Source organism: Psilocybe cubensis, chromosome 10 (assembly GCF_017499595.1).
Source record: "Psilocybe cubensis strain MGC-MH-2018 chromosome 10, whole genome shotgun sequence".
Taxonomy (NCBI): Eukaryota; Fungi; Basidiomycota; class Agaricomycetes; order Agaricales; family Agrocybaceae; genus Psilocybe; species Psilocybe cubensis.
Window position 1 is genome coordinate 1,606,871 of NC_063008.1, and position 23,347 is coordinate 1,630,217.

At 46.5% G+C, this 23,347-nt stretch overlaps 5 protein-coding genes across 5 annotated transcripts; 4 read left to right on the forward strand and 1 right to left on the reverse strand.

Annotated features, from left to right (window-relative positions):
- Window positions 1-471: 471 nt before the first annotated feature.
- On the forward strand, window positions 472-1,083 carry JR316_0010772 (uncharacterized protein; the record flags this gene model as incomplete). The annotated part of the gene is made up of 1 exon (XM_047896436.1): window positions 472-1,083. The coding sequence occupies one exon, from the start codon at window positions 472-474 to the stop codon at window positions 1,081-1,083; it is 612 nt and encodes a 203-aa protein (XP_047744481.1).
- Window positions 1,084-8,898: 7,815 nt separating this feature from the next.
- JR316_0010773 (Defective in cullin neddylation protein 1) lies at window positions 8,899-10,129 on the forward strand (the record flags this gene model as incomplete). The annotated part of the gene is made up of 7 exons (XM_047896437.1): window positions 8,899-8,957; window positions 9,023-9,186; window positions 9,243-9,408; window positions 9,482-9,615; window positions 9,679-9,878; window positions 9,943-9,997; window positions 10,062-10,129. 7 exons carry the CDS (start codon window positions 8,899-8,901, stop codon window positions 10,127-10,129), a joined length of 846 nt encoding a protein of 281 aa, XP_047744482.1.
- Window positions 10,130-14,680: 4,551 nt separating this feature from the next.
- Window positions 14,681-15,836, forward strand: JR316_0010774 (Zinc-type alcohol dehydrogenase-like protein; the record flags this gene model as incomplete). The annotated part of the gene is made up of 6 exons (XM_047896438.1): window positions 14,681-14,732; window positions 14,901-14,953; window positions 15,169-15,306; window positions 15,360-15,476; window positions 15,536-15,618; window positions 15,686-15,836. 6 exons carry the CDS (start codon window positions 14,681-14,683, stop codon window positions 15,834-15,836), a joined length of 594 nt encoding a protein of 197 aa, XP_047744483.1.
- A 370-nt stretch (window positions 15,837-16,206) lies between these two features.
- On the forward strand, window positions 16,207-17,541 carry JR316_0010775 (uncharacterized protein; the record flags this gene model as incomplete). Its single annotated transcript, XM_047896439.1, has 5 exons — window positions 16,207-16,399; window positions 16,459-16,723; window positions 16,785-16,933; window positions 16,990-17,220; window positions 17,279-17,541. 5 exons carry the CDS (start codon window positions 16,207-16,209, stop codon window positions 17,539-17,541), a joined length of 1,101 nt encoding a protein of 366 aa, XP_047744484.1.
- Window positions 17,542-18,001: 460 nt separating this feature from the next.
- JR316_0010776 (Glucan endo-1,3-alpha-glucosidase agn1) lies at window positions 18,002-21,584 on the reverse strand (the record flags this gene model as incomplete). Its single annotated transcript, XM_047896440.1, has 16 exons — window positions 18,002-18,075; window positions 18,145-18,540; window positions 18,598-18,605; window positions 18,684-18,930; window positions 19,507-19,720; window positions 19,805-19,900; window positions 19,978-20,107; window positions 20,166-20,189; window positions 20,247-20,363; window positions 20,430-20,481; window positions 20,542-20,560; window positions 20,618-20,657; window positions 20,718-21,068; window positions 21,125-21,184; window positions 21,239-21,264; window positions 21,378-21,584. The coding sequence occupies 16 exons, from the start codon at window positions 21,582-21,584 to the stop codon at window positions 18,002-18,004; spliced, it is 2,061 nt and encodes a 686-aa protein (XP_047744485.1).
- Between the last annotated feature and the right edge of the window lie 1,763 nt (window positions 21,585-23,347).

Genomic DNA, 23,347 nt, shown 5'->3' on the forward strand with positions numbered 1-23,347 from the left:
GGAAGAGACCGCAAAGGACGGGAGATATAATTGATCCGAGTATTGGGTGCCTTGAAGTTGGTGGGATCGACTCGGACTGAAAGGACGGTTCCCATCTGAGCGGTTTCTGTCAGAGGATGAGCCAGCGCTTAGTATAGGTTGTCAAGGAGCAAAGTGAGCTGGATCTGCGATCTGCGAAATATGAGCCAGCTCCCGATCTGATGAACCGATTCGAGAGATATAAAAGAGGAATTAGAACAGGTGCGGCTTTCCCCAATGTCGGCCACCTATCATCTGCGCCAAGTCTCGCCCTCGCCCTCCCCGACTGCCTCTACCACTGACCACTACAAGCTGCCGAACCACTCGCCACCAAACCACCGACTCCGCAGACCGCTGTCCCCCAGTTCGCTCAGAGGTGCCGTCCCCCCTCGCTCACCCAACTCAGCCACCCACTGACCCCCCGCAGATGTCGACCTCAGCCAGGCCCCCGACATGTCCCATCGCAAGTACCCCACACCCCCGACCGGCCACGACCTGATGGCCATGTTCCCCCCCGCGCCCCCCGACAACTTTCCAGAGATGCGCCCAGGGCCCACCAGCGGCTTCTTCCAGCGCCAGGAGCGCGCCTTTTTCGCACAGGCTGGCAAAGAAATCGTCCGCGTCCGCGTCGAAGTCGACTTTCCCCACGGCGCAGAGCCAGAACAACTCAAACCCCGCACACAAACAACCCGCCCCTGGCTCAACGGCCCGCCCCCTGCTACCCCCGCCGCTGCTGCTGCTGCCGCTCCGCCGCACCACTCCCCCGTCCAGTCCGCCCCGCCAACATTGTACCCCTCGCGGCCCACCCCACGGCCATCCACCATCGCCGTCTCCCCCGCACCCCTCTTCACCTCCTCCTCCACATCATCCTCCCATCACTCGCCCTCGCTGCATCAGCCAGGCATGCGCACGCCCCCGCAGGACCTCATCCCCCCTGGCCCACCCACCACAAAACCCGAATATTCCGCGGAAGAGTACGACGACGAGGCGTGGAAGCGGCCTATGCCCTTTGCTGAGCGGAGGCGGGCGGGCAAACACACAAGGCGTGTGATCGTTCGAACATGAATTGTCCTGCCCCGTCATGACCAACCCACCACATCCCCCCACACACCACTTGTGTCATATAGATAATGAATCCACCCGTTCATGCGCTGCGCACGACATCACGCGTCACGCCCTGGTCTCGCTCTCACTCCTACTCTTTGTTTTGTTTTTTTTCGTTTTTTTGATTTCAGCAAGATACCATCCATCCCCATCCTCCATCTGTCTATCTATCTATACCTTGGACTTTCTGTCGTCGTCGTCGTCGTCTTCTTCAAGTCCGTCTATTATGCCCCACCCATCCATCCATCCAACAGCAACCGCCAACCGCCTACGTCCAAACAACGTCCAACTTTTTTGCGCCGCCGCCGCCGCTGCCTCGCTAATTCTTGAACCCGGTCGCCTCTCCACGTGCGCTCCATCGAATCTACTCTACACGTCGTCTAGTTACTCTCTTACTCTCTACTCTCTACTCCCTCCCTGCGCTCTGTATCAACCAACTCACTCCCCATCTGCATATTTCACATCCCGTTATCGTATTCTTGAAAATCTCAATCTCACTCTCAATCTTCATCTTGGAATATGTGTATTGTACGTATACAACAAGACACAAATCGTTAAAACTTGTATGCATTGAGAATGATATTTGTGAAATTAGAAGGAAGATGACGGTATGTATTTGTATACGAGATATGCTTACGCTTACACACACAGCCTACCTTGGAATCGTAGTAGTACTTGGTATGCCTATGCTATGCGTATGCTCCGTCAGAAGCGTGTGCCTTCCAAGTAGGGAAATGACAGGGTTGTAATCGGCGATCATGAGGACTGCTAAGGTTGCCTAAGCCCTTACTTCACTTACTTCACTTGATTATGTACCTTATGCCCTTGTGTATGTTATGTTACTTACGAAGATGGATGATGATGACATCCGACGACGCACGACACGACGCGTTTATTGCGTCCTTGATCAATTGAATTTACTTATATACTTACTTATATAGTATTGAAGAGGTATTGAGCCGGGTAAGGTGAGAATTTGGGTATTACATTTGAGAAATAGAAAATGGTACGTACTACGTCGATGTTCACGGGTTCACGTCACTGCATGCAGTTGCAGGTGCAATTGCGGTGTACTGTCATTGATCAGTGGGGAAGGAAGAAGGAAGAAGAACCTTGCGTCGTCTGGGTTCAAACTTCAGACGGACGGAGCTTCTGAGATTAAGATCGAGCTGAGCTGGGCTGTGTGTTACACAGTATGGGGGGGCAGGCAGACGCAGAGAGACTCACTCGGAGAACTGGGAGCTCCCAGCTTCCAGTTCCCAAAGAGAGAAGAGAGAGAGGGAAGAGCGGAAGATGCGTCATCTTGCGGGACTTCAGCTTCTACGACTACATAGTACATCATGATCGTGATTCGTGATTCGTGATGTATGAAATGCGTGAATCCGCGAATGCATGAACGTGAATCCACGCGTTTATAGAAATAAGAATACATGAATACATGATCATCCCATTCCATCCCATTCCATCTGTCCGTCCGTCCATCTGCAGTACTGCCAATGCTCATACTACCTGGTCCGAGTCCTATTAACATTTACCCGTACTTATATCAGAACCTCCGAGTGCGAGTGCGGGTGCGCACTGCACTGCGCTCGCTATCCTCATCCTTGTGCTTGCTTGCTTTGACGTCCATTCGAGTTCGAGTTCGAGTCGATCTGGAATGGAATACCATGCCTTTGCCTCTCCTCTTCCCCCTCTCCTCTCCTCTCCCCTAGGCTCCCAGCGAGTCCCCTGTACCCCTGTACCCCCTATCCAATGCCCACCACATCCGCCCTCATCCGCCCGATCTCACAATTGCAATCGCAATCGAACTCGCAATTGCCAACGCCAATGCCAATCATGGCGCCGGGCGCACGCGGCGGCACTGAGCGGCACTGAGCGGCACTGTCGTGGCACTTCCACCGGCATACGCAATGGCAGGTGCAATGGCCACAATGGCAGAGAATGGCGGGTGCAATGGCAGGGCGGCTTAAGGCGGCTTTTTATATTTCAATGTCATCGTCATTTCATTTTCTGATCATGATCATGATCGTGCCGCGTGCGACAGTGATGAGTGATCGATCGAGTGACGATTTCAATTTTTCAATTTTGAATTTTGAATTTTGAATTTGGATTTCTCCGCTTTTTTTGTTTACCTGTGATTTATGTTTTCAAATTTGCACGTTGTCATCATTATCATCATTATCATCGTCATCATCGTCAGTAGCAGCAGCAGGAGTAGCAGTGTAATGGTTTTGCGGTTTTGCTCCTTTGCTTTACGTTCACCAGTGTGACGAAGATACAAATATTTGATTCACTGGCAATACTCCCATGGCTGACATCGATATGCCGCTTTCGCTTCGGTTCTTCGAATCTCAGAATCCCAGAGTATGAGAATGCGAGAATGTGAGAATCCTAATCCTTGAAATATACATTTCCGTTGGTGTCTGCAAAAAAACAAAGAAGAAGAGAGGGGAAGAAAAAAAGTGGTCCGCGTTGTGCGTCGCTGAGCGCCAAAAGAACAAATTGAGGTATGATATTAATTAATCAAGTACATATATCTGAGTTTGAGTCGGACCTATAATTCGTAATATATACATTCAAAGAAAACAGAAACAGATTGATATTTTATATAACAATTTGATGGCAATGTTTCGGAGTGTAATTTATTATTCGGCTTGTGACTTTAACCGCTTTCGTTCTCCGTCTGAAGCGGTATACGCACTTTACTTGTCTTGTTCTTGTCCAATGACAATGCCAATGGACTACAACCTGTACCAGGGTGCTACCAGCTAAGTGCGAAAACATGACACCGATGATGGATGATATATGACGATGGGTATAGCTCAAGTCATAACATTGATTTATTGATTTAGATGACAATGGGGAAGGATACTTGGAATTTAATACGTCAGGCTGTAGTACCTGACACTGTCGCCGCGACTTGCGCTCGGTGCGAATCACGATCATGATCGAACAGTAGTAGTACTTCAATACTAATTATAAGCACCAAATCGTCGGGCGGGGCTGTGGGCGGGTGAGCGGTCGGTCGGGCGCTAGACGTTAGACGCTAGCTGCTAATAGCTATTGCTATTGCTATTTTAATTTGCTCTGGTACTGATATTTGACTATGCGATGCGATGCGATTTGTATCCAACGTCCAGTCACAATGTTGATAACACACGATACACCCGGGCAAAAAATCTACAGAAGATGTCTCCTATCTCCTATACCTGAAGCAGAAGCGAACCTCTTCCGTCATCAAGGGGACGTCGGACAGTATCAGTATTACTATACTTACCATACCGCGTAGACACGTTTTTTCCTGTTTTTTCTCGACCTCGAAAACACATGCCCTATATTGATATGAAATTATTCGTCATTCCGACTTCCGAGCCCCTTGAAGCCAGGAACTGGGCACACTACAGCAGCACGCCGGCACGCCAGCACACATTCATTCAGTCATCAAGGATACTATAATATAATGTAATATAAAAAGTGATCATGATCGTCGACCCACTTGAAATGGACGTTCTCCGCAGTCCCAGGGCTTTCCTTATCTTACCACCCACCCACATCCGCATCACATTATGATTTAGTATTACGCAAAACGCACATGCGCAAATGGCACGATCGCCATTGGCATTGGCATCAGCGATACTGATTACGATACCGGTATCGATGTCGGATTTGTAGTCGGATTCGGATTCGGATTCAGATTCGAATTCGCACCATCGGTACATGGTATCAAAGGCCCTGATAGTGAACAATGCGCGCTTTTATCTCCGCATTTGCAATGGGCTAGCTGCCGGGAGAGCGATTTGCTACTGATCATGCACCAACAAGTTCGAGTTTTTCCTGAAGGCTGATCTTTATTCTTATCCTTATCCTTGCCTGCATGGACATGTATACACCGGGTTCCTACTAGCGCCGTAACTAGCTGCTGATCGCTGTACGCGTCCGGTGCAAAAAATCGTTATCATTATCAACATGCTGCTCAAACTTGAAATAATCCTCGGAAAAGACGGTTATGCTGGCTACGCAGCCTTCGGACTCTCAGGATCCGTCATATTTCCGTGAACAGCGCATTTCATTTTTTGCGTATTGGCTGGTGGCAGGCGAGTTGAACTGCGGCGGTACGATCACGATGTTGGAAGGTGGAACCAAAAAAATTAGTCCGAGTCGAGTCGATCGAGTTTTGTTTCCTTACGGTACGTACACAGCTAGCCTTGGTGTATCTCGTCGTAACTCAGTAGACTTGAGTACTGACGCGTTCGCCAGCAATATAGCAATATAACATGCTAATATACCATGTTAAAGTCGCTTAGAGTTGTACAGCCTGAGGTTTACGGGTTTACGGACTTGTAAATGGATTCATTTTTTTTTTTGCTAAATTGTTCGTTCGTATCAACAGGAAGCAAGAAGCATGGGTAAGAAGTACAATTGCACGATGATGCAACCGCCACCCACGCGTCACCGATTCGCCGTCATATCCCGGTCCCCTAAGATGACGATATGCAGACATCACTAATAGTAATAGTGCACTATGTGGACATCTGCACGACTGAGTTTCCTCACCACCGCACATCCTTCAAGCTTCTGCTTCAGTACTCAGTCCTGCTCACATCGACGGCGACTAAGGCCATCGACGGCGATTAAAGGAAGCTCAGCCTCAGCCTTTATCTCAGTCTCAGCCTCATCATCAGCCTCAGCCTCAGCCTCATCCTCAAAACCTTGCCTGCTCGCTCGCGCGAAACGCAAATGAACCGGGCAACGGCTACTCAAAGAGTCAATAACCCAAAAACAAAGTGTGGATGTAGGACGGTTGTGCCCGCTCTGTTCAGATCGCGGGGAGTATCTGTATCTGTACATATATACATAACATTACAGTTTCGAATTTATGCTTCTTGATTCTCGATTCTCGATTCTTGATCCGTCGCGAGTTCGCCTTCACCTTCTCGCTTCCCCCTCTCCCCTTCGACACCGTAAAACCCCTAAAAAGCAAAGAGCCTAGACCTGGGCCCTCGTCGATATCTTCCTATTCGGCCTGCTTACTGCCAAACCCAAACTACGTAAATCGTCTCGCCAGGCAGGTGTACATATGCTACTTATAAGGGTAGGGCCCAGGGGCAGGGCAGGGCAGGGCGCCACACTACACCATTTCAAGACGCTTCGTTTCTGGCTCTGGTTCTGGGCTGACTGGATATGTAATGATGATAATATGATGGATGATGGATGATGGACTCATAAGATTTAAGAAGCACGGGGAGTGAGCCAGGCTGACTGTGCGCATTGCTATGAATGAAATCATGAAACCGGGATTGAAGTCGCCTGACAGTGCAAGTGTGAGTGCCATGCAGCCGATTCATTGATTCATTCCACTGTTATTACAATACCAGTCCACTGCTGTGCTATATTCGGATTTCGCATTTTTAAACCAACGGCCAAATTTAGGGAAACCAGAATGGGCCAGATTTTCGTCTTTTTCCTTTCAGCCTACCTAGTACCAATAACCTATAACAGTGCAATGGGTCACTGGACTGGAGTGGACTGTCTGGAAACTGGGACACTCCGTATGTCAGTAATTCATTCCATGCTCATCTTTTTTCACATTCTATTAAGTTGGCCATCGGCGCAAATTAAAAGTCCCTTGAGAGTGTGAAGCGTCGAGTAAAATAGCCCTTCCGCACTCCCCCTTTCAAATTTCTAGTATCGGAAGGAGGCCGTGAGTGTCATGAGACTATAAACAATTTTTTTTGCCCTTTCCAACAGTATGCCGACCAAGTTGAATGAAAAAGATCTCCTGACGCCGTAAATGAACAGCATGGAAATTTGGGCGAGCTAGGAACAAGGAAGAAGTGAAAGTCGAAGTACCAGGTGAATGCTAGGAAGCCCCTTTCTCAAAGAAAGCATGCGGACATGGGTGACAAACGGGAAAAAAAAAGAAAAAGATCTGCAGGCAACAACCGGCCTCTTTGTCAGGGCGGTGCATGTCTAACTTACGTGTAGAAAAAAGAAGAGCGTTGACAGGATCGACTTGTTGCATCATCCTTACGCGGCTGGTTCACCGGGGTTCACAATGGATGGGGTACGCATAACTGTGGAGAGAACCAGAAACGAGCCAGACATTGATAAGATCTTGACAGAACAAAAAACCCCAAGTGAGCTGCGGAGGGAGCGTGTCAGAGTAGAAGCGGTGAGGTTTACACTGGTGTGAGCGCGCACTTCAAACCGACGCGCCTCTCGCATGATGGTCGCGAAGGAAAAAGACCGATGGACAGCCAGTGTAGGGAAATTCTTCTGGCGGGTGGTAATTAAATATAGGCGGGTATTGAAAAGAACGGTTTTGCGAAATGCAAAAGGTCTATTGATACACCATGGCATGTGTCGGTATTCACTAGTCGCTGCTCGGTATCAATTGTAATAAATAGAGACCCTACCCCAGATTTCATAACGAGTCATACCGTCGTCGCATATGCTATCATATTGGAGCATTCGAAGCAGATGTATACCATGGATAGATGCATACAACACACGCCCAGGATATCAGGTGGCAGGACTCATCATTCACCAGTATGCCAGCTGAAGATCTTCGAGAGAAGAAACCAGAAGAACAGACGACACTCGGCGGCGGGTGTTATTTCCGGGAGACGAGACAGGCGGGTGGTGTGGCTGACTTGGCTGATTGACGAGATTTGGGTAAATGATGCATACGGCTCATGAAGGAAACGAAGGGTCGGGTGTTCCTATAAGTAGCCTCACTAGAGGCTCCGAGACACTCAGCTCTTGACTTCAACTGACATGTCATGTCAAAGGTGGGAGTGCAGGGCCTGTTATCGAAAATAGCGGTAGAGGACCGGTGTAAGATTGACACAATGTCTGTATCTGGGCTCTTACGGCCTGAAAGCGAACTTATCCAATTGCGCGGACGTCTGCAAGGCTATGTTTTTTTGAAAGCATGATCTGTCAAAGAACGTCCCCATTACGAGTCGTTTATGACGTCGCCCTAGATGGTCATAGTTCGGCTGATGCTTATAGACATTTAAGGAAACCAAAAGTACACGGTCCGATGTCCACGTAGGTGAAGGGAGGTGTACAGCAGAGCGACTACCCGTCAAGGGAGTATGTAACTTGTATAACCTGTCCAAGATATTCAGACTAGAAGAGCCGATACAGGGATTCCTTGACGGCGTGGGTGTCGCGCCAAGGTACCATGCAGAAAATTTGCACAATGAAGTGGCCCATTACACCCTCTGAAGAGTTTAGAAGTCATTATAGCTCTTGTATGAGGCTATGTCCCTACCGTCAATGAACGACACCTGTCATGCAGTAATATAGACATTAAAAGGAATGAAGAGTGAGTTGAGCTTTGGAAGGAGTCGATGGCCGGTGTGTTGTAAGTCAAGTTGTTGTTGGACAACTGCAGAATGCAACATGCACGTTGCCATCATTTTTGCAAATAGGGTTAAGTTCAATCTCCGAACCTTCGGCACAGACGGCTGTTATGTTCCTGACCTGCTGTTCTGGAGAATCGGAGCACAATGTTCAACAAAACTTGTATAAATGTCAAGTAAGGAACCTCTGTGCTACAGATTCTTCGTATAGCTTGAATTCTTCAGATGCCAGATTCATTCGTACATTTTACGTCCAAGTGGAGGTTATGGTCTCGAAGCACGTGAACTTATCGCGGGTGCGGCGATGACTCTGACCGCTGCGACTCTTTCGTTGAACACGCACTAGTACCTCGCTCCTCCTCCCTTATTACCACTCAGCGCCCCCTAAATCTACAAATATACTGCGATGCCAGACACAAAGTTTGATAACGATGTCGCTCAGTTCTGCGCGGTAACAGGTGCCTCGTATGTGCTTTGATACTTGCATTCCACGGGTTCACGATCTCGAACTGATCTTGACGTCTGATCAGGGCAAAAGATGCTAGAAAGTTCATGGAGGCACACAAGAGATTAGACATCGCCATTGACGCTTTCTACACGAATCCGAAAGCTTTCGCGAGCTCGGCGCGTCGGAAAGGAGATTCAACTGTACCATCATCAAGCAAATTAAACCAACTATTCGACAAGTACAAAGGTTTAGAAGGCGATATTCTACGATGAAAATACACGCTTATATTATATTTGTAACAGATCCAGAAGATGAGAACATCACAGTAGACGGAACAATCAAGTTTTGTGAAGACCTGGAAGTCGACCCAGAAGATGTTGTGTTATTAGCCATCGCATATGAACTAAAGTCGCCGAGAATGGGGCAATGGACAAGGGCAGGATGGGTAGATGGATGGAAAGCTGTTGGGTAAGTACATCTTTTCTTATCTCATATATCCACCGTTGCATTTATTTTACAAACGAACTGACCCTATCAACAGAGCCGATTCAATATCAGGAATGAAATATGCTCTTACAAGATTGAGAGATCAGCTCGCATCAGACCCCAGATATTTCCAGAAGGTGTATAACCATACATTTGACTTCGCCCGCTCAGAAGGACAACGTAGTCTCGGTAAGCTACAACGTCCGTTTGCCTTGGGTAGAAAAATGCCAATATACGATTACAATCACACAGGTCTTGAGACTGCCCAGGCTTTTTGGGGTCTTCTTCTTCCACACGGATTTCAAGGGGGGGCACTCTCTCGAGCTAATGACGACGATAATGATGTCAAGATGGACGGAGATGAAGGTTGGAAAAAAGAGTATTTGCAGTGGTGGTTCGACTTCATGAACCAAAAGGGCCTAAAAGGCGTCAGCAAGGATACATGGGTTATGGTATGTTATCAACTTGTGTCTTTTCTTAGTAAACATAAATTCGTTGTGTCTTACTTTTCTACAGTTCCTTGATTTTATCAGGTCTACCAACTCCACATTTTCAAACTATGATATGGAAGGTTCGTTCGTTTTCTCAGATTCCCAGGAAGAACTTCGGTAACTGATGGTCAATTTCCTTTGTAGCCGCTTGGCCATCTACCATTGACGATTTCGTAGAGTACGCAAAGCATCGGTTAGCATCAGGCGCGTGAAGCCTTGTTCTTTTCCTTGCCAACCACGGTCGTTTTACGGCTCCAGTTTCTAGAGCACATCTTGTGTACTTAGTCCCATCTGTATCCCATGCAATTTTGATTATTCGATATATTCCACGGCCAACGGATCATATATAAAGGGCACGAACGCATTGTTTTTAATCATATCAGGACGGAATCAGGAATGATTCACACCCACGGAGTTGGTCCTTCATCATATACCTGCGGGGTGTGTGACTTGCCCTTCAGGGCGTGATTGGATGCAGTATGAGGTGGAACGGATGTTGTCATATTTAACTCCTTTGCCGCACGGTATGCATAATGCCAAAGGCATTTACTCACGACAAGCCTGGGAAGCCTGAGCTTCCTGCAGGCGAGTCCACTACGGGATGGGGATACGGGGATAGAAGCCAGGAACACGGCCCGAAAGGTGTTTGATGTCTGCTCAGTTTGTAACGACATCATCGAAATCGCTTTCTTTGGGATGAAGAACAGCTAGCCGAAAAAACAGACACAGACTTCCTGGCATTCTAAAAATTCAGAAACCTCACCCGTGTTATCGGAAACCAATGGCTAATATTAACACCCCTCTAATCCCACGGGCTTTGCATATGGCGGTGAAGAGGTTCGAGCTCTTTTCAATTCAGTTCACAAAGACAATCATCATATGTGATGAGATGGGAGTCGGGATAAGGCCTCTGGCAGACATTAGACATCAGTTTGGTTCTACCTCTCTCCCGTCTACTGGTTCCCGCCCGACCCCGCCGTACACATTGGAATCACTCGTGATAAGAAAAATGGCTCATCTGACGCTTCGTGTGTGTGCGTAAAAGCGGATCCTCTACAGTGCCGATCGGCCCTCTTGAAAACATGAAATTTGGCAAAATACTGAGTAGGTTCAAATCTTTATCTTCTTTTCAAGAATTTTGGATAAAACCTTTTTTTGACTCCAGCTAGGCAGTGCACATTGAAATCAATTAATTGATCGTGGAGTAGTTAGCAACAATAGGTTATTCTTTCCTTGGAGAAAAATTTTAATGAATGAACGAGTCGTAACCTATTCTAAACGTAGGTAGCATGAATTACCAAGCCAATCGACTCACGTAAATCGCTCGTTAGCCCGCAAAGGCTCCTCTAATGAAGCGCCACCAATTGAGACACCCAATTGCTAGTTGCTTCAAATTTTGAGACTAGTAGAGTTCGATTAAAGATCAACGCTACCTGGAGCTAAACCAGTAGTGATCTGTATCCAAGCATCAGACAATACATAGCAACAAAAGCAACATTGGCGGAAATGGTTGCGATTTCATTCGACGGTATTAAAATCTGCGTACACACACACGTAAGCCATAAGTTACAGAGCCAGCTTAACACCACATACCATTAAGCATCTATCAGGGAGCAAGCCACGATGGTTCCAAAAAACGATGCTATGGGCCCGGCGTGTCAATTCAACCCGACATGGGTTTGGTGAAGAAGAATCCCGCGATGGTACATAGATGTTTGGATGAGGATGTTTTATGTGTCCCAAATTGCTGGAAATGAAGGTAGTGAGACCAAAACAACAAACTTGGGAGATGAAGTCTCTATATGTCTTAGTTTTCTTCAAAAGGTCCATGGTGAGCCAAAACAGTACAGGTTGAGCGATTTGAGGAGTGAAAAATTTGGTACAAAAAGGGGCCTATGTTATTGAGGATGCTGGATGTTCTGAAGTCTCAAAGAGTGTGGTAAGCTCCGAAATGGGCGGGTGGGGACTCTAAGGAGCAATGTACAGGTCAAGGCATAACCTAGTTAATTAATCGATTGGTTCGTTTGACGATAGTCCGCAAGAACAGTGAACGATTGATTTCATCTTTATATTTATTATCCCTGAGGACGTGAAGGTGAATTTTGTCGACGTTTTGACAAGAATATAGGACTGTCAAGCCAAATTGCTGGTTGGGTTTTTCAATTGCATGCTTCAGATAGCCCAAAATGAGAAGTTGAATGGGCACAGGAAGGCAAGACGTGGGGAGGCAGTGACCTATAATTAATAAGGCCAGGAGCTTAATGAATGCAGAAACGAGATGCTGACCTCTCTTGGCCTCCACCTTGACGTACTCGTACAGTGTAAATCCGGATTACATCGGCGAGGAGCAGTAGAATTTCCATGAGACTCTTGTGATAATTGTCAGATCGTGGTAACCGCCGCTGTTGATTATCGGCATACGAAGACAAGAAGGATATGCCAGTGACGAGAGTGTGCCTTTGCTCCTGCCGGAAATGTGGTCTAGGCTGGATGAGGCGAGAGACAAAATCGATTGCGTGCCAGTTGTAGGGGTCCACCAGGTCCAGTTAAGTGTCAAATACTCAGGCATCGAAGCAGAGCCTTTCTGATATAGCACAATCCACAAGTTCAGGTGATGAAGCAGATAAATCTGGGATTCGAAGTGGGTTATATCATGCGGCTGGTAAAAGCATCCTTCTATGGGGATGTATCCAAAATGGTCAAGGAGATTGCTTCAGATACAACATAAGGATCGAGTGCAATTCAGTGACAGCGGACTGACCGCCAGATGGGCAGGTGTTATCCGACGATGGACGACGTGTCTGTCACCCAAAAAGACAACATGGTGCTCCATGATGCCTAACCAGAAGAGCCGCTAGAATGATTATGAGGCTGTGATATTCCCTCGAGCACCGGGAAGGTAAGAATGTCCGTACCTTGCATTCGGTTTGTGCCAAAATTTCTAAGCATCGCGTAGTACATTTTCCTCATGTCCAGTGTCTGTACGTACCGGAGCCTGGCCGGAGCGGCCTTTCCCATAAATTCCGACCGCCTCCCTAAAGACTCCGAAATTATGGAAGGTACTTAAGGACAAATAGAAAGAATAACCTGCCTGTCAATTTCAGCGTCAGTCAGAGGAATAAATTCCCCAGTAGGAGAGTGTGGATGATCGAATGTACGAATTTATCCTAGCTCATCATCCTGGATTCCTTGAGGAGCTGTTGCTTCCGGGCACAAGATATTTTGTACGCTAGCATATAGCGATGATGCGGTCGCGGTTGTGACTGTTTCGATGTAGGTTAATTAAGCATGTTATCATGTTCTTTACCAGAGTTCTGTACGTACCGTGCGCGCCTGGACTTGAATCTAATATTCGAAGTTTGGTAAGCATTGATGGCGTTCGTGGCAAGACAAGCGCGAAGCCGATAATAGCGCCACTGTTCATGCCCCGTGGGGATCTAAGCAGGTTCGGTAGACGCCTAGTCTGCGATTGTGCTGCCAAAACACTAACCGCAAACACTGTTCACTATGATCTAAAGTGGATGTTTTGTTTATTTGCATCTGTGACGTTTAACTCTCTTGTTGAACGCTCTGCAGGCATGCAGGATGGGACCCTGTACCATGACCTCGCGAATAAGCCTCGTCCCAGAATTTTGGTGCCCTCGGACACCCGACCCTGTCTCTTGAGGAAACGGCCAAAGATATCCTGAGCGCCGTATTTAGTTTCCAGGGATATATTTATTTCCTAGTGTTCTGATAGAGAGCAAGTTAGATTGTCACAAACATCTAAAAGTAAACCGTCTGAGAACGTATGGATGGGGCAATGATTGAATAAACTGGTACCACTTACTATTATTTACTGAGGTTTCGTTCCAATGCACACATAGTTTCCAACGGTGAATAAGGAAGATTCTGGTTCTTTCGAAGCACTTCTGTTCGTTCTGCATGGATAGTTAGCAAATCATCAGAAAGCAGAAATGAATGTATGAAAAAATTGAACTCATATAATGGCGTCAATTTTAATTACCAAAATTGACCAAAACCTTATTTCTCACGGGATTTGTGGAAGTGCGGGAATTCCCGAATACTGTTGGTCCTCGGTCGTTGAGTCACCTTCATCGATGTTGATCCTTTTGTTTGAGGCACAATGCTAGATCGTCATCCTATTCACTTTCCAGTCGCACGAGCTAATTTCAACAACAAACATATCTGCATTTATTATCAGCGATTCGAGACCAATATTTGTCTATGGATATCGATTTGTCTGATAACTTGATGCAGCGGTGTCAGATTCTTCGTGTCGGAAGTTCATGACGTTGAAACAGTGTCGCAAAGTTCAGCGCAATATATCTAGGAATCCTACAAGTCAGTATCTTCTTCCACGCTGCACCCACCAACCTCTTTGACATGTCTTCTATCCCCACCACAACGCAACAGTACACCCTCACAGAGGTTTGTTGTAGAACATATTACACCAATTCCGAGGTATACTAATCATTATTCAAGTGGGGAGTTACAAAAACCTCAAAAAGGCTGAGGCCACTATCTCTAAAACAAAGGCAAATGAGGTCTTAGTTAAAGTACACGCCGTGTCCCTCCAGGTTCGTTTTTTCTCAAAAGTGTCTCTTGTCCATGTCATGACGATAGGAACCAGTACCGGGACTTATCCATGGCAGTTGGTACATATGACGTTGGGTGAGAGTTTATCACATCGTGTAATGGCGAACAGATTTCAACGAAAAATATATTATCACAGGTATAAGGGGGTAGTTCCTTGCTCGGACATGGCAGGAGAAATCATCGCCGTCGGCGAAGACGTAAAAAAATGGACGCAGGGTGCGAGAGTCTGCAAATTTTTCCACCGACCACCTTTTTGGGGACACACATCATCCAAACTTCTTTGGGTGCCCAGTCAGATGGTGTCTTGACTCAATATAGAAATTTCCCAGCGCATGTAAACGATCACGTCCCTCTGTAGTCTCTATACGTCTGACACATTTGCAGTGTCTGGTAGCCATCCCAGAACACTTGTACTACGAGGAAGCTCCGACACTTCCGTAAGTGATTCTGCTCTTTGGGATGCAGCCGTGACAAATTGTGTACCAGATGCGCTGGACTCACAGCTTACAATGCACTTCGTGGCCCAGTACCTATCAAAGCGGGAGATACTGTCCTTGTTCTAGGTACGGGTGGAGTCTCTATGTCAGTGATCTAACCTGCTGTCTTGACCTTCTCATATGCTGAAAGGTTTCGTTGTAGTTTTGCGTTACAGTTCGCTGTCGCTTCTGGGGCCACTGTGATAGCCACTTCATCCTCGAACGAGAAACTCGCAGAAGCCACTAAACTTGGAGCGAAGCACACTATTAATTACACAAACAAGCCTGAATGGGATAAAGAGGTTCTTGAACTGGTGAGCACTCAGTGGATATGTAGTTGTTCTCATATTATCTAATACTTTACTAGACCAATAAAGTCGGTGTTGATTTTGTCATAGAGGTTGGTGGTCAAGGCACCTTACCCAGGTCGCTCAACGCCGTAAGAATCGGTGGTTCTGTGGCAGCCATAGGATTTTTATCTAAGGTGCGAATCGATATTATACAACAAATGAATGCAATTCTCAATTCGTATTGCACAATTAGGATACTAGCGGCCTTGATTTTGTACTTCCTGTTATCATGAAATCGATTTTGGTTAGAGGTGTCTACATTGGGCCCGTCTCGGAGTAAGACCATCATACTCTTCCGTTGATATCAGGAAGATTGACTGATCCAATGTACTGTTCAATACAGGTTCATCAATATGAACCGTCTTATTGAAGCTAACCCCGAAAAAACCAGACCTGTAATAAACAAGGTCTTCAATTTCGACCAGGCTGTCGATGCTTATGCTTACTTGAAAAGTCAACAACATGTCGGCAAGATTGTCATCAAGGTTGCGTGATTCTGGACGCGACATCTTCGCTCTCACGCGGGACCTACGATTTTAGGACCACCACTTGTAACTTGCACTGATATCTGCGCTAGTCTTTAATCATGCCGACTTTCATTAAATTAATTGCATTTATAAGACTTGCTATGTTGTTTATTGAATATTAGGTATCTTACCGTGCTCGTGTTCATTGAACCTTTAAACGTTTGTGTTTTAACTCCTAATGGCCACATTCGCCAAGCCTTGCTTAGTTGCGCCAAGTCATGTTGCCATCTTAAAATGTCTTCCAACTTGATCCCAAACAGCCTCCGGCACTGATTCTTGAACGTCCAACTGCTCTGTGTATACCTTTTACATACCCTAATACCGCAAATAAAGCCACATGGACCCTGCAGCCGTGAACTGGAACGTTACAATCGATGATTTCGACAGCATTCTCACCTACGACGACCAATCCGTTTGGATAACGCCAGATCCATCGGTACCAAACTTTGACCCAACCAACTCGCCTTGGCTAAGAGGAACATTTCATCAAACAACAACCAAGGGCGCTTCTGTCAGTTTGAACATCACAGGTTGGTTCTTGGTGTTTCTTTGTATCTGTAGTAATCCGTTCATCTTCACGAGTCTTTAGGACCTGCCCTCTACATCTATGGAAGCACAGGGCCAGCCTTTGGGTCATACGAAGTTCAGATCGACTCAACCGTCCTACGCTACAGCGCGTATAGCGAAACATCCAAGAATGTTTCGACTCTGTTATTCGCTGCTTCAAACTTGACGTTTGCAAACCACAACGTCGTCCTGCGGAACATAGGAGCACAAGTAGATGCAGGCGACAAAGGGGGGGATGGATTCTTGTTGGATTATATTCAATCCACTATCCAACTTGCACCAGCAGGGTTGGTTCTCTTTTGTTGTATCGCGCGATCACATTATACTAACACGCTACTACATTATCAGCTCGACCGTGAAGAACGTCACGTTTGAAGAGACTGATCCTGCAATTAACTACACGGGCGTATGGGGGCACAATACCAGTCCAGCGTTTAGCGGCGGAGGGTCTACATTCACCAGTGGAGACGGCGCGTCGTTCTCCTTTTCATTCCACGGTCCGTTCCATTCAGACATTGACCCTGGCGGGACAGCTTTACAATTACGCATATAGGATCTGCAATCTATGTTCTGGGAGACAAAAAGAACGACCACCGTCTATACAGTGTCGTGCTGGATGATCAACCGGCTGTGACCTTGAATGGCATATCTGGTTGCGGAGGCGCCTTTGGTCTGACTTGCGAACAACAAGCACCCTCTATCAAATACCTAGCCTCCAACTTGGACGGATCCGAGCACAAGCTCACTCTTATAAACCACGCCAATGTCAATACGTCTTTCTTCGGTGTGTGCTACACGTTTCATAATTAAATTCTTCGCCATCACTGACCTTTGCTGAGTAGACTTGGATAGTATTGTGGTAACAGTCCCCTCTCAATATGCCCCACGTCAGCTCGCTTCAGGGTCGTCATCTCCATTCACAAATACCACAGCATCAAGTCCAACGACTTCGTCAACGTTAAGTGCGACTGATGCCAATACGACGTCTGGTCCTGGATCCAATACAAGTGCGGCACTGTCATTATTCTCAACGATGACCAACCCAATACTTTTCCTGGCTTTTACTCTCTTATTCCTCTTCCGCACGTCAACCCGCGGCCATTGACCATCAACATGTATAACCAATGCTAGCATGATTGCACACTTATCACGTCTCATATATGTCAATAAGCGATGCAGAAAATTATCACAGCTCTGGACCGTATTACCAAGGCTATATATTACAAAAGACAGGAATTGAATATTGACTAACACTGTCAGTGTACTCCAACTAGCGCGACACCAGCTAGGTATATGAATTGAAGAAACGATACTGTATGTACGTGTGTGGGGGAATACAAAGATATGTCAACAGTGAGGAAAGGCGAAACATATGTAAAATAATAACCCGAGCATGCTACATACTACAACATTGAGAAACGTAAAAATCTATAGGATATCACAGATTCAACTGGAACTGAAAATGGAAATAATTGTATTAAAATGTCGAATGTCAGAGTAGAAATTTGAAAGAAAATGACACAGACAAAAGAAAAACGAACGCTAAGGTGAATCACCGTGGTTTATCAGGTCCACGTTGTTCCAGGCTTGGTGTATAGATTGGCTCTCCAGCCGCCGCCGCACTTCTGTCCAGCGTTTCCTATGCAAAATAAATCCCATTAGCACCGCACATTTGAAAAAAATTAGTTGAAATTGGTCATAGACTCACCACTGCATGCAACGTTACACTGGCCCGCATCAACCAACACACCCGCTCCGCCATCCTTGTAAATCTGCGAGCCGCAATAACATTCTTGGCCGTATTCAACCGCCGCCATGATGTATCCGGCACCGTTACAAATGTTCGTGCAAGTCTCCACGGTCAGGGTGTTTGGAAGTGTCACTGAATAGCCACGTAGCATGCGACTGTCCGCATCGACGAAGCAGCCCGCCAATGCCCATGCCGAGCTAAAGGGGGGCGTGACTGCGGATTTGGTGTACACGTTCAGCGTCCAAGAACCGCCACATTTCTGGTTGGAGTCGCCTGAGCAGGTCCATTGGCAATTGCTATTGTCGATGACGAGACCGGATGCTCCGTTGTTCAGCAACGAGTTTCCACAGAAGCCTGCAAGCAGAGTCGATAAATATTTTTTTGCGACGGTCAACGCGTTGCTATACGTACATTCATTACTGGATAAGGTTGGTTGTATCGAAATATAGATTTTTGTCAGAGTGTTGGAAGGTGTCAGAAGTTCCAACATTACTTACCCAGCTTCTACGCCTGCATACTGGTACCCAGAACAAAGTCCTTGACAAACTTGAGGAGTCATATTAGACTGGGTGTAGCTTGCGCCTGTCAATGCGCGGCGAGATCCAGAGGTGCCTTCGGCCACACATCCAAGGGTATTCCAGCCGGTTGGAGTGGCAGACGCAGTACTCGAGGTGGAAGTTGATGTAGAAGAAACCCCGGATTTGTAAATGTTAATCCGCCATACACCACCACATGTATCAGCAGCTATGAAAATAAAACATGGCAAAGCAGAATATCAATGGAAGCGTAGGGAAGTGATAAATGAAGACAGACCATTCCCAACGCAAGGTGTGTTACAATCGCTTGGATTCGTGGGCGCAGCCCCGTTTCTGATCGTGTTAGAGCAAAAACACTCGTTTCGCGATTCTACTCCGGCATACAGGTAATTCCCAGCTTGACATCTTGCGAGACATGTTGCAATTGTCATGGTGTTGCTACTAAAGGGCCCATTTTGAGGGAGAACTCTGGGATCCGAGTCCACATAGCATCCTTGATGGGTCCATCCTGCCGTTGTGGTAGGGGTGGCAGAAGTGCTGGTGCTACTGGTGCTACTAGTGCTAGTGCTGGTACTGGTACTAGTCGACGAAATGGATGAAGAAGAGCTGCTAGAGCTTGTAGAGGACGTTGGAGGTATAGTTGCGGCTGTAGGAACACGCACATTGAGTTCTCTGGTATTTATGTTTGACATCAACACCTACTAGCTGATCCGACCCATGCATTATAGTTGTCTATTTACATTCGTTAGTTATAGGAAAACAGAACAATTCCTTATAGACCTACATCTAACAGGGTTCAGAACATATGTATAGTCTGAAGGTGTATAATTGATGATGGTCTGGCCATTTCTGATCATCTGCACAGTTATCTTGCCGGCAGCGAGAGGAATCTTGAGCTTGTTAACACCCGGACTGACGTTGAACGTGCTCGATGAACTGCCGCATCTTAACACGACAGTGGCGGGCGACGTGGCAAACACGGCTGCCCACATCGAGTCCTAAATCCGCAGAAGCAATCGATCGAAAGTCAGCAATCGGCTACCTTTTCATTTCCACTGCTTTGAGTGGCTTTTGGGGCTTACCTCCGTCCAGTCCCAGCCAGTTGGTTTCCCGAGGTTATCTCCCGAAGCGGTTGCGCCAGCGGGATGGGGGCGTGCCCAGAAGTAAATCACATCTTGCTAGATGAAGCGAAGGAGGCGGAGATCTATGAGTATCGGGCTGGTTCAATAAGGTAGAATAGCAAATAGAGACGTACAGTGATCGCGGGATATGATCCTGTTTTGAATGCCTGGACGTAGTACCCGGTCAAGTCATACCATGCAGTGTGAGGGTATCCGTTGGCCCAAGTCGTCCCATCTGGTTGTGCGCCTTTAATGGGTCCGTAGCTAGATTTAACCATGTCGGACCCAAGACGTCATGAAAGCTCTTCGAAAATATACATACTAGCTAGATTCGCCGTAGTCATTCCTAACATTGTATGGTGGACGATCAGACAAGAAAGAGAAGTTTAAATGAGCCACGTACCAAGTGGCCAACTCGACAAATGTTAATGTTGATCGAAGCTGCATGAGTTGCTCCCATCGGCTAACAACGAGCCAATCATCACCGCGTAGATAAAAATTCTTCCAGGTGTAATGGGTGCTGGAAAGATAAGAAAAAGTTTTATGATCAGAGCGAGAAGCGGTCGAGAATGTTAAGTTCACTCACTACATCCACGGTCCAACTGTCGTGCCGTACTTTGTGCCCAACTGGCTGATATCTAAAGCAAATGATCAAACTCTGCGATAACGAAAGACAGGGGTTAAGTAAAGTTCCCTACAGAAATTATCATCGTCCATCTGATTTAGAACAGTTCACGGTCAGCATACAACTCATGCATTTAACACTTTACGGACATTTTTAGGATAGTTTCCTTGGGGCCAAGCGCAGCCCCAGCTAGGCAGTATAGTTGAGCACGCGGCATATCGAGAATAGTTCTATTTTTAGACTACTCACCAATACCAAGAATCCAGAGAGGGCCACGACTGAAAGTTGTTTTCAAGACCCCAGATAAAGGGCATGATATATCCATTCGTTTGACTTTTGAGACTCTGCCACCCGTCATTTCCTAGGCAGCCGCCGGAGAAACTGGAGATGAAGGCCTTGCCGTTGACTTTGAACTGATTGGGGTGGTTATTGTACAGGTTGACTCTGGCTACAAGGTCGGCGACGTTGCAATCCATCTCGGTTAGATCAAATGAGTAAAACAACTTGATTCCAGTATTGGAGTCTCGAGCAGCACTGTACGCAGTAGCGACTTGGTTTCTTTGCCAGTCCGAGCCACCAATGTTGAGGGCGATAGCGTCGCTATGAATAGCATCAGACGATGTGTCAAGTCATTTTTACTACCCTAAGCTACTCACACCCCTTTTGCTGCAATCTTGATCATATCGTCGAGCCAATCAGCATAGGTATACGGGAAACTAACAAAAAAATGGGTCAAAATGTTTTTACAGAACACGTACAAAAAAGCCTACGTGTCTATTTTGAAGAGTTTCAGAAACTGGTTTGAGTCAAGAATAGACATATAACTTTGGTTGAAACTCACTCCCAACAATCTAGAAGATATATTATTTTAAATCGGCGTAAGGATTGAATGTTTAGAAAATTGCTCACATGATGCATGAACACATATTTTGTCCCATCTCTCTTGAACAACTCGGCGGGATCATCTCCCTGAGGCTCTGTCCCATTGGTATAGTGACTCCAATTACGCCGACGCCTTATAGTGGAAGAATGAGATCCAGAGTTTTGCTGAAACGCGTTGGTGGATGAAATAAATAGAGCCGTTAACGACAGGACATTGAGGAGGGTAAGGCGCATAGTGTTGAGGTGTAAAGAATGCGGTGAGCGGATTGCTCAGCGTTATTTGAACGAATGTGGGGGTCGGGGGTCGGGTTAGAACCAACTTCCGAGAAAGAAACGCGCGAAGCTCTAAAGGCGGGGGGTACTGGCGGAGACGAATCGGAAAAAAAAAGGAAGCAGAACGTCCCTCTGTTGATGCCTTTAAAAAGAACAACTCAGCGTTCAACCCAACAAAGAACACGCAGGCAGGCATAAATATATGGGTTGGGCGTCTTGCGGGCAGCGCCGCATTCAGGTACCTCTGCACCCAGCCATGCCCAGCCACTCACCCCTGATGCCTGTTGCAAATTGAGGTATAATGAATCGCCGCCAAGAGGCTTTTGTTTGTAGACCCCTTGATAGAGAGAGCTAGCGAGGATCTGTCGGCGACGATAACGGAAAATAGACCAGGCATCCACCAGGAACGCCTGAAAAAACTCGAACGAAGGGAAAGAAAGAAAGGCGGTGGAGCTCAACTGGAAGAGCATAAGCATGCTTTGTATGCGGAAGAGAAACTTCGAGGCTAGCGGCTGGTATCCTTCTAGAAACAGTAATGACAAGCAAATCCATTTCTCGAGGCATCTTGGTTACCTCGAAGCAACTACTTACATAAACCTCCATCATACATCTTCGAACAGTGTAATCCTCGAAATCGTCCAATCCTGATCATTCTGATCATTTGCAAAGTACCCAAAGCGCCCTGGATATATAGGAGTTCGTTAGATAGCTGATATCCGACCATGGTCGGCAGATATAAGTACTCATTTTGATGCGCTACTGTTCTGCATTAGTACACCGAGGCCACTCCCATCATTCATCAGAAATGTGCCTATCCACTCTCGAGCATACCGTATGCGGAAACCTGCATGCACACATGCCGACCCGGATCAGTCACAGTTCAAATTGACATGACAACCTGGAAGATAGCTCATTTTTAGGCGCTCGTGTACGTTACGTCTATGCGGAATATTGCTCACCGGGATGAGGAGTAGCAAAGTCATGTATACCGTTTCTGTACAACAGTAAATAGATTGCTTGTGCGATAAACGAAGATCGAGGAGCAGGCTGTCTAAGTTCGCTTAAATGTTTCTGGCTTTTCGTTAGTGACAAAAACCTAATTATAACGATTAATAAAGATTTCATGGTACTGGGTTGACATGTCTACCTTGTGTTCCACTGAAGCTATCTGAAACCGGCACATTTTTAACAGACTACCGCTGCATTATTGACCGAATTCTTCACAGTCTGAGCCGACTTATATGGGAAACATCACCAGAAACGATCTAAGCTGTCCCAACTGCATCTCGACTCAAGGTTGTTCCTGCTCAATTATTTTTGGAATGCCATCGATTCGGAATGAACTTCATTCTTTCAGGTCCAAAGGGATCAGAAAATTCTGATGTAAGTTGCAAAAAAGTTCATAATGGCTCCATTTCATTGACATCGAATAAGCTGGTTCTTATGGTTCAATAGTATTAGCAAGACAATTGAATGAATGTGTTGGATGAATAATAATTTATTTTAGTGTTGGTGGAAAGACAGACCTAGGTACCGACACGGCCTAGAAGGAAGTTGCACCATGTTAAATTGGTGCTCCACCGCTCCAGCTTGGACGCACTGTTGCTGATAATGACTGGATAGTATAACCAGCAGGCGAGGTATGTATTTACTCACTTGATCATACGGTATTTTGATTGTATTTTGTTACTCCATTTTCACCTCGACAGCCGATATGCAGCCAG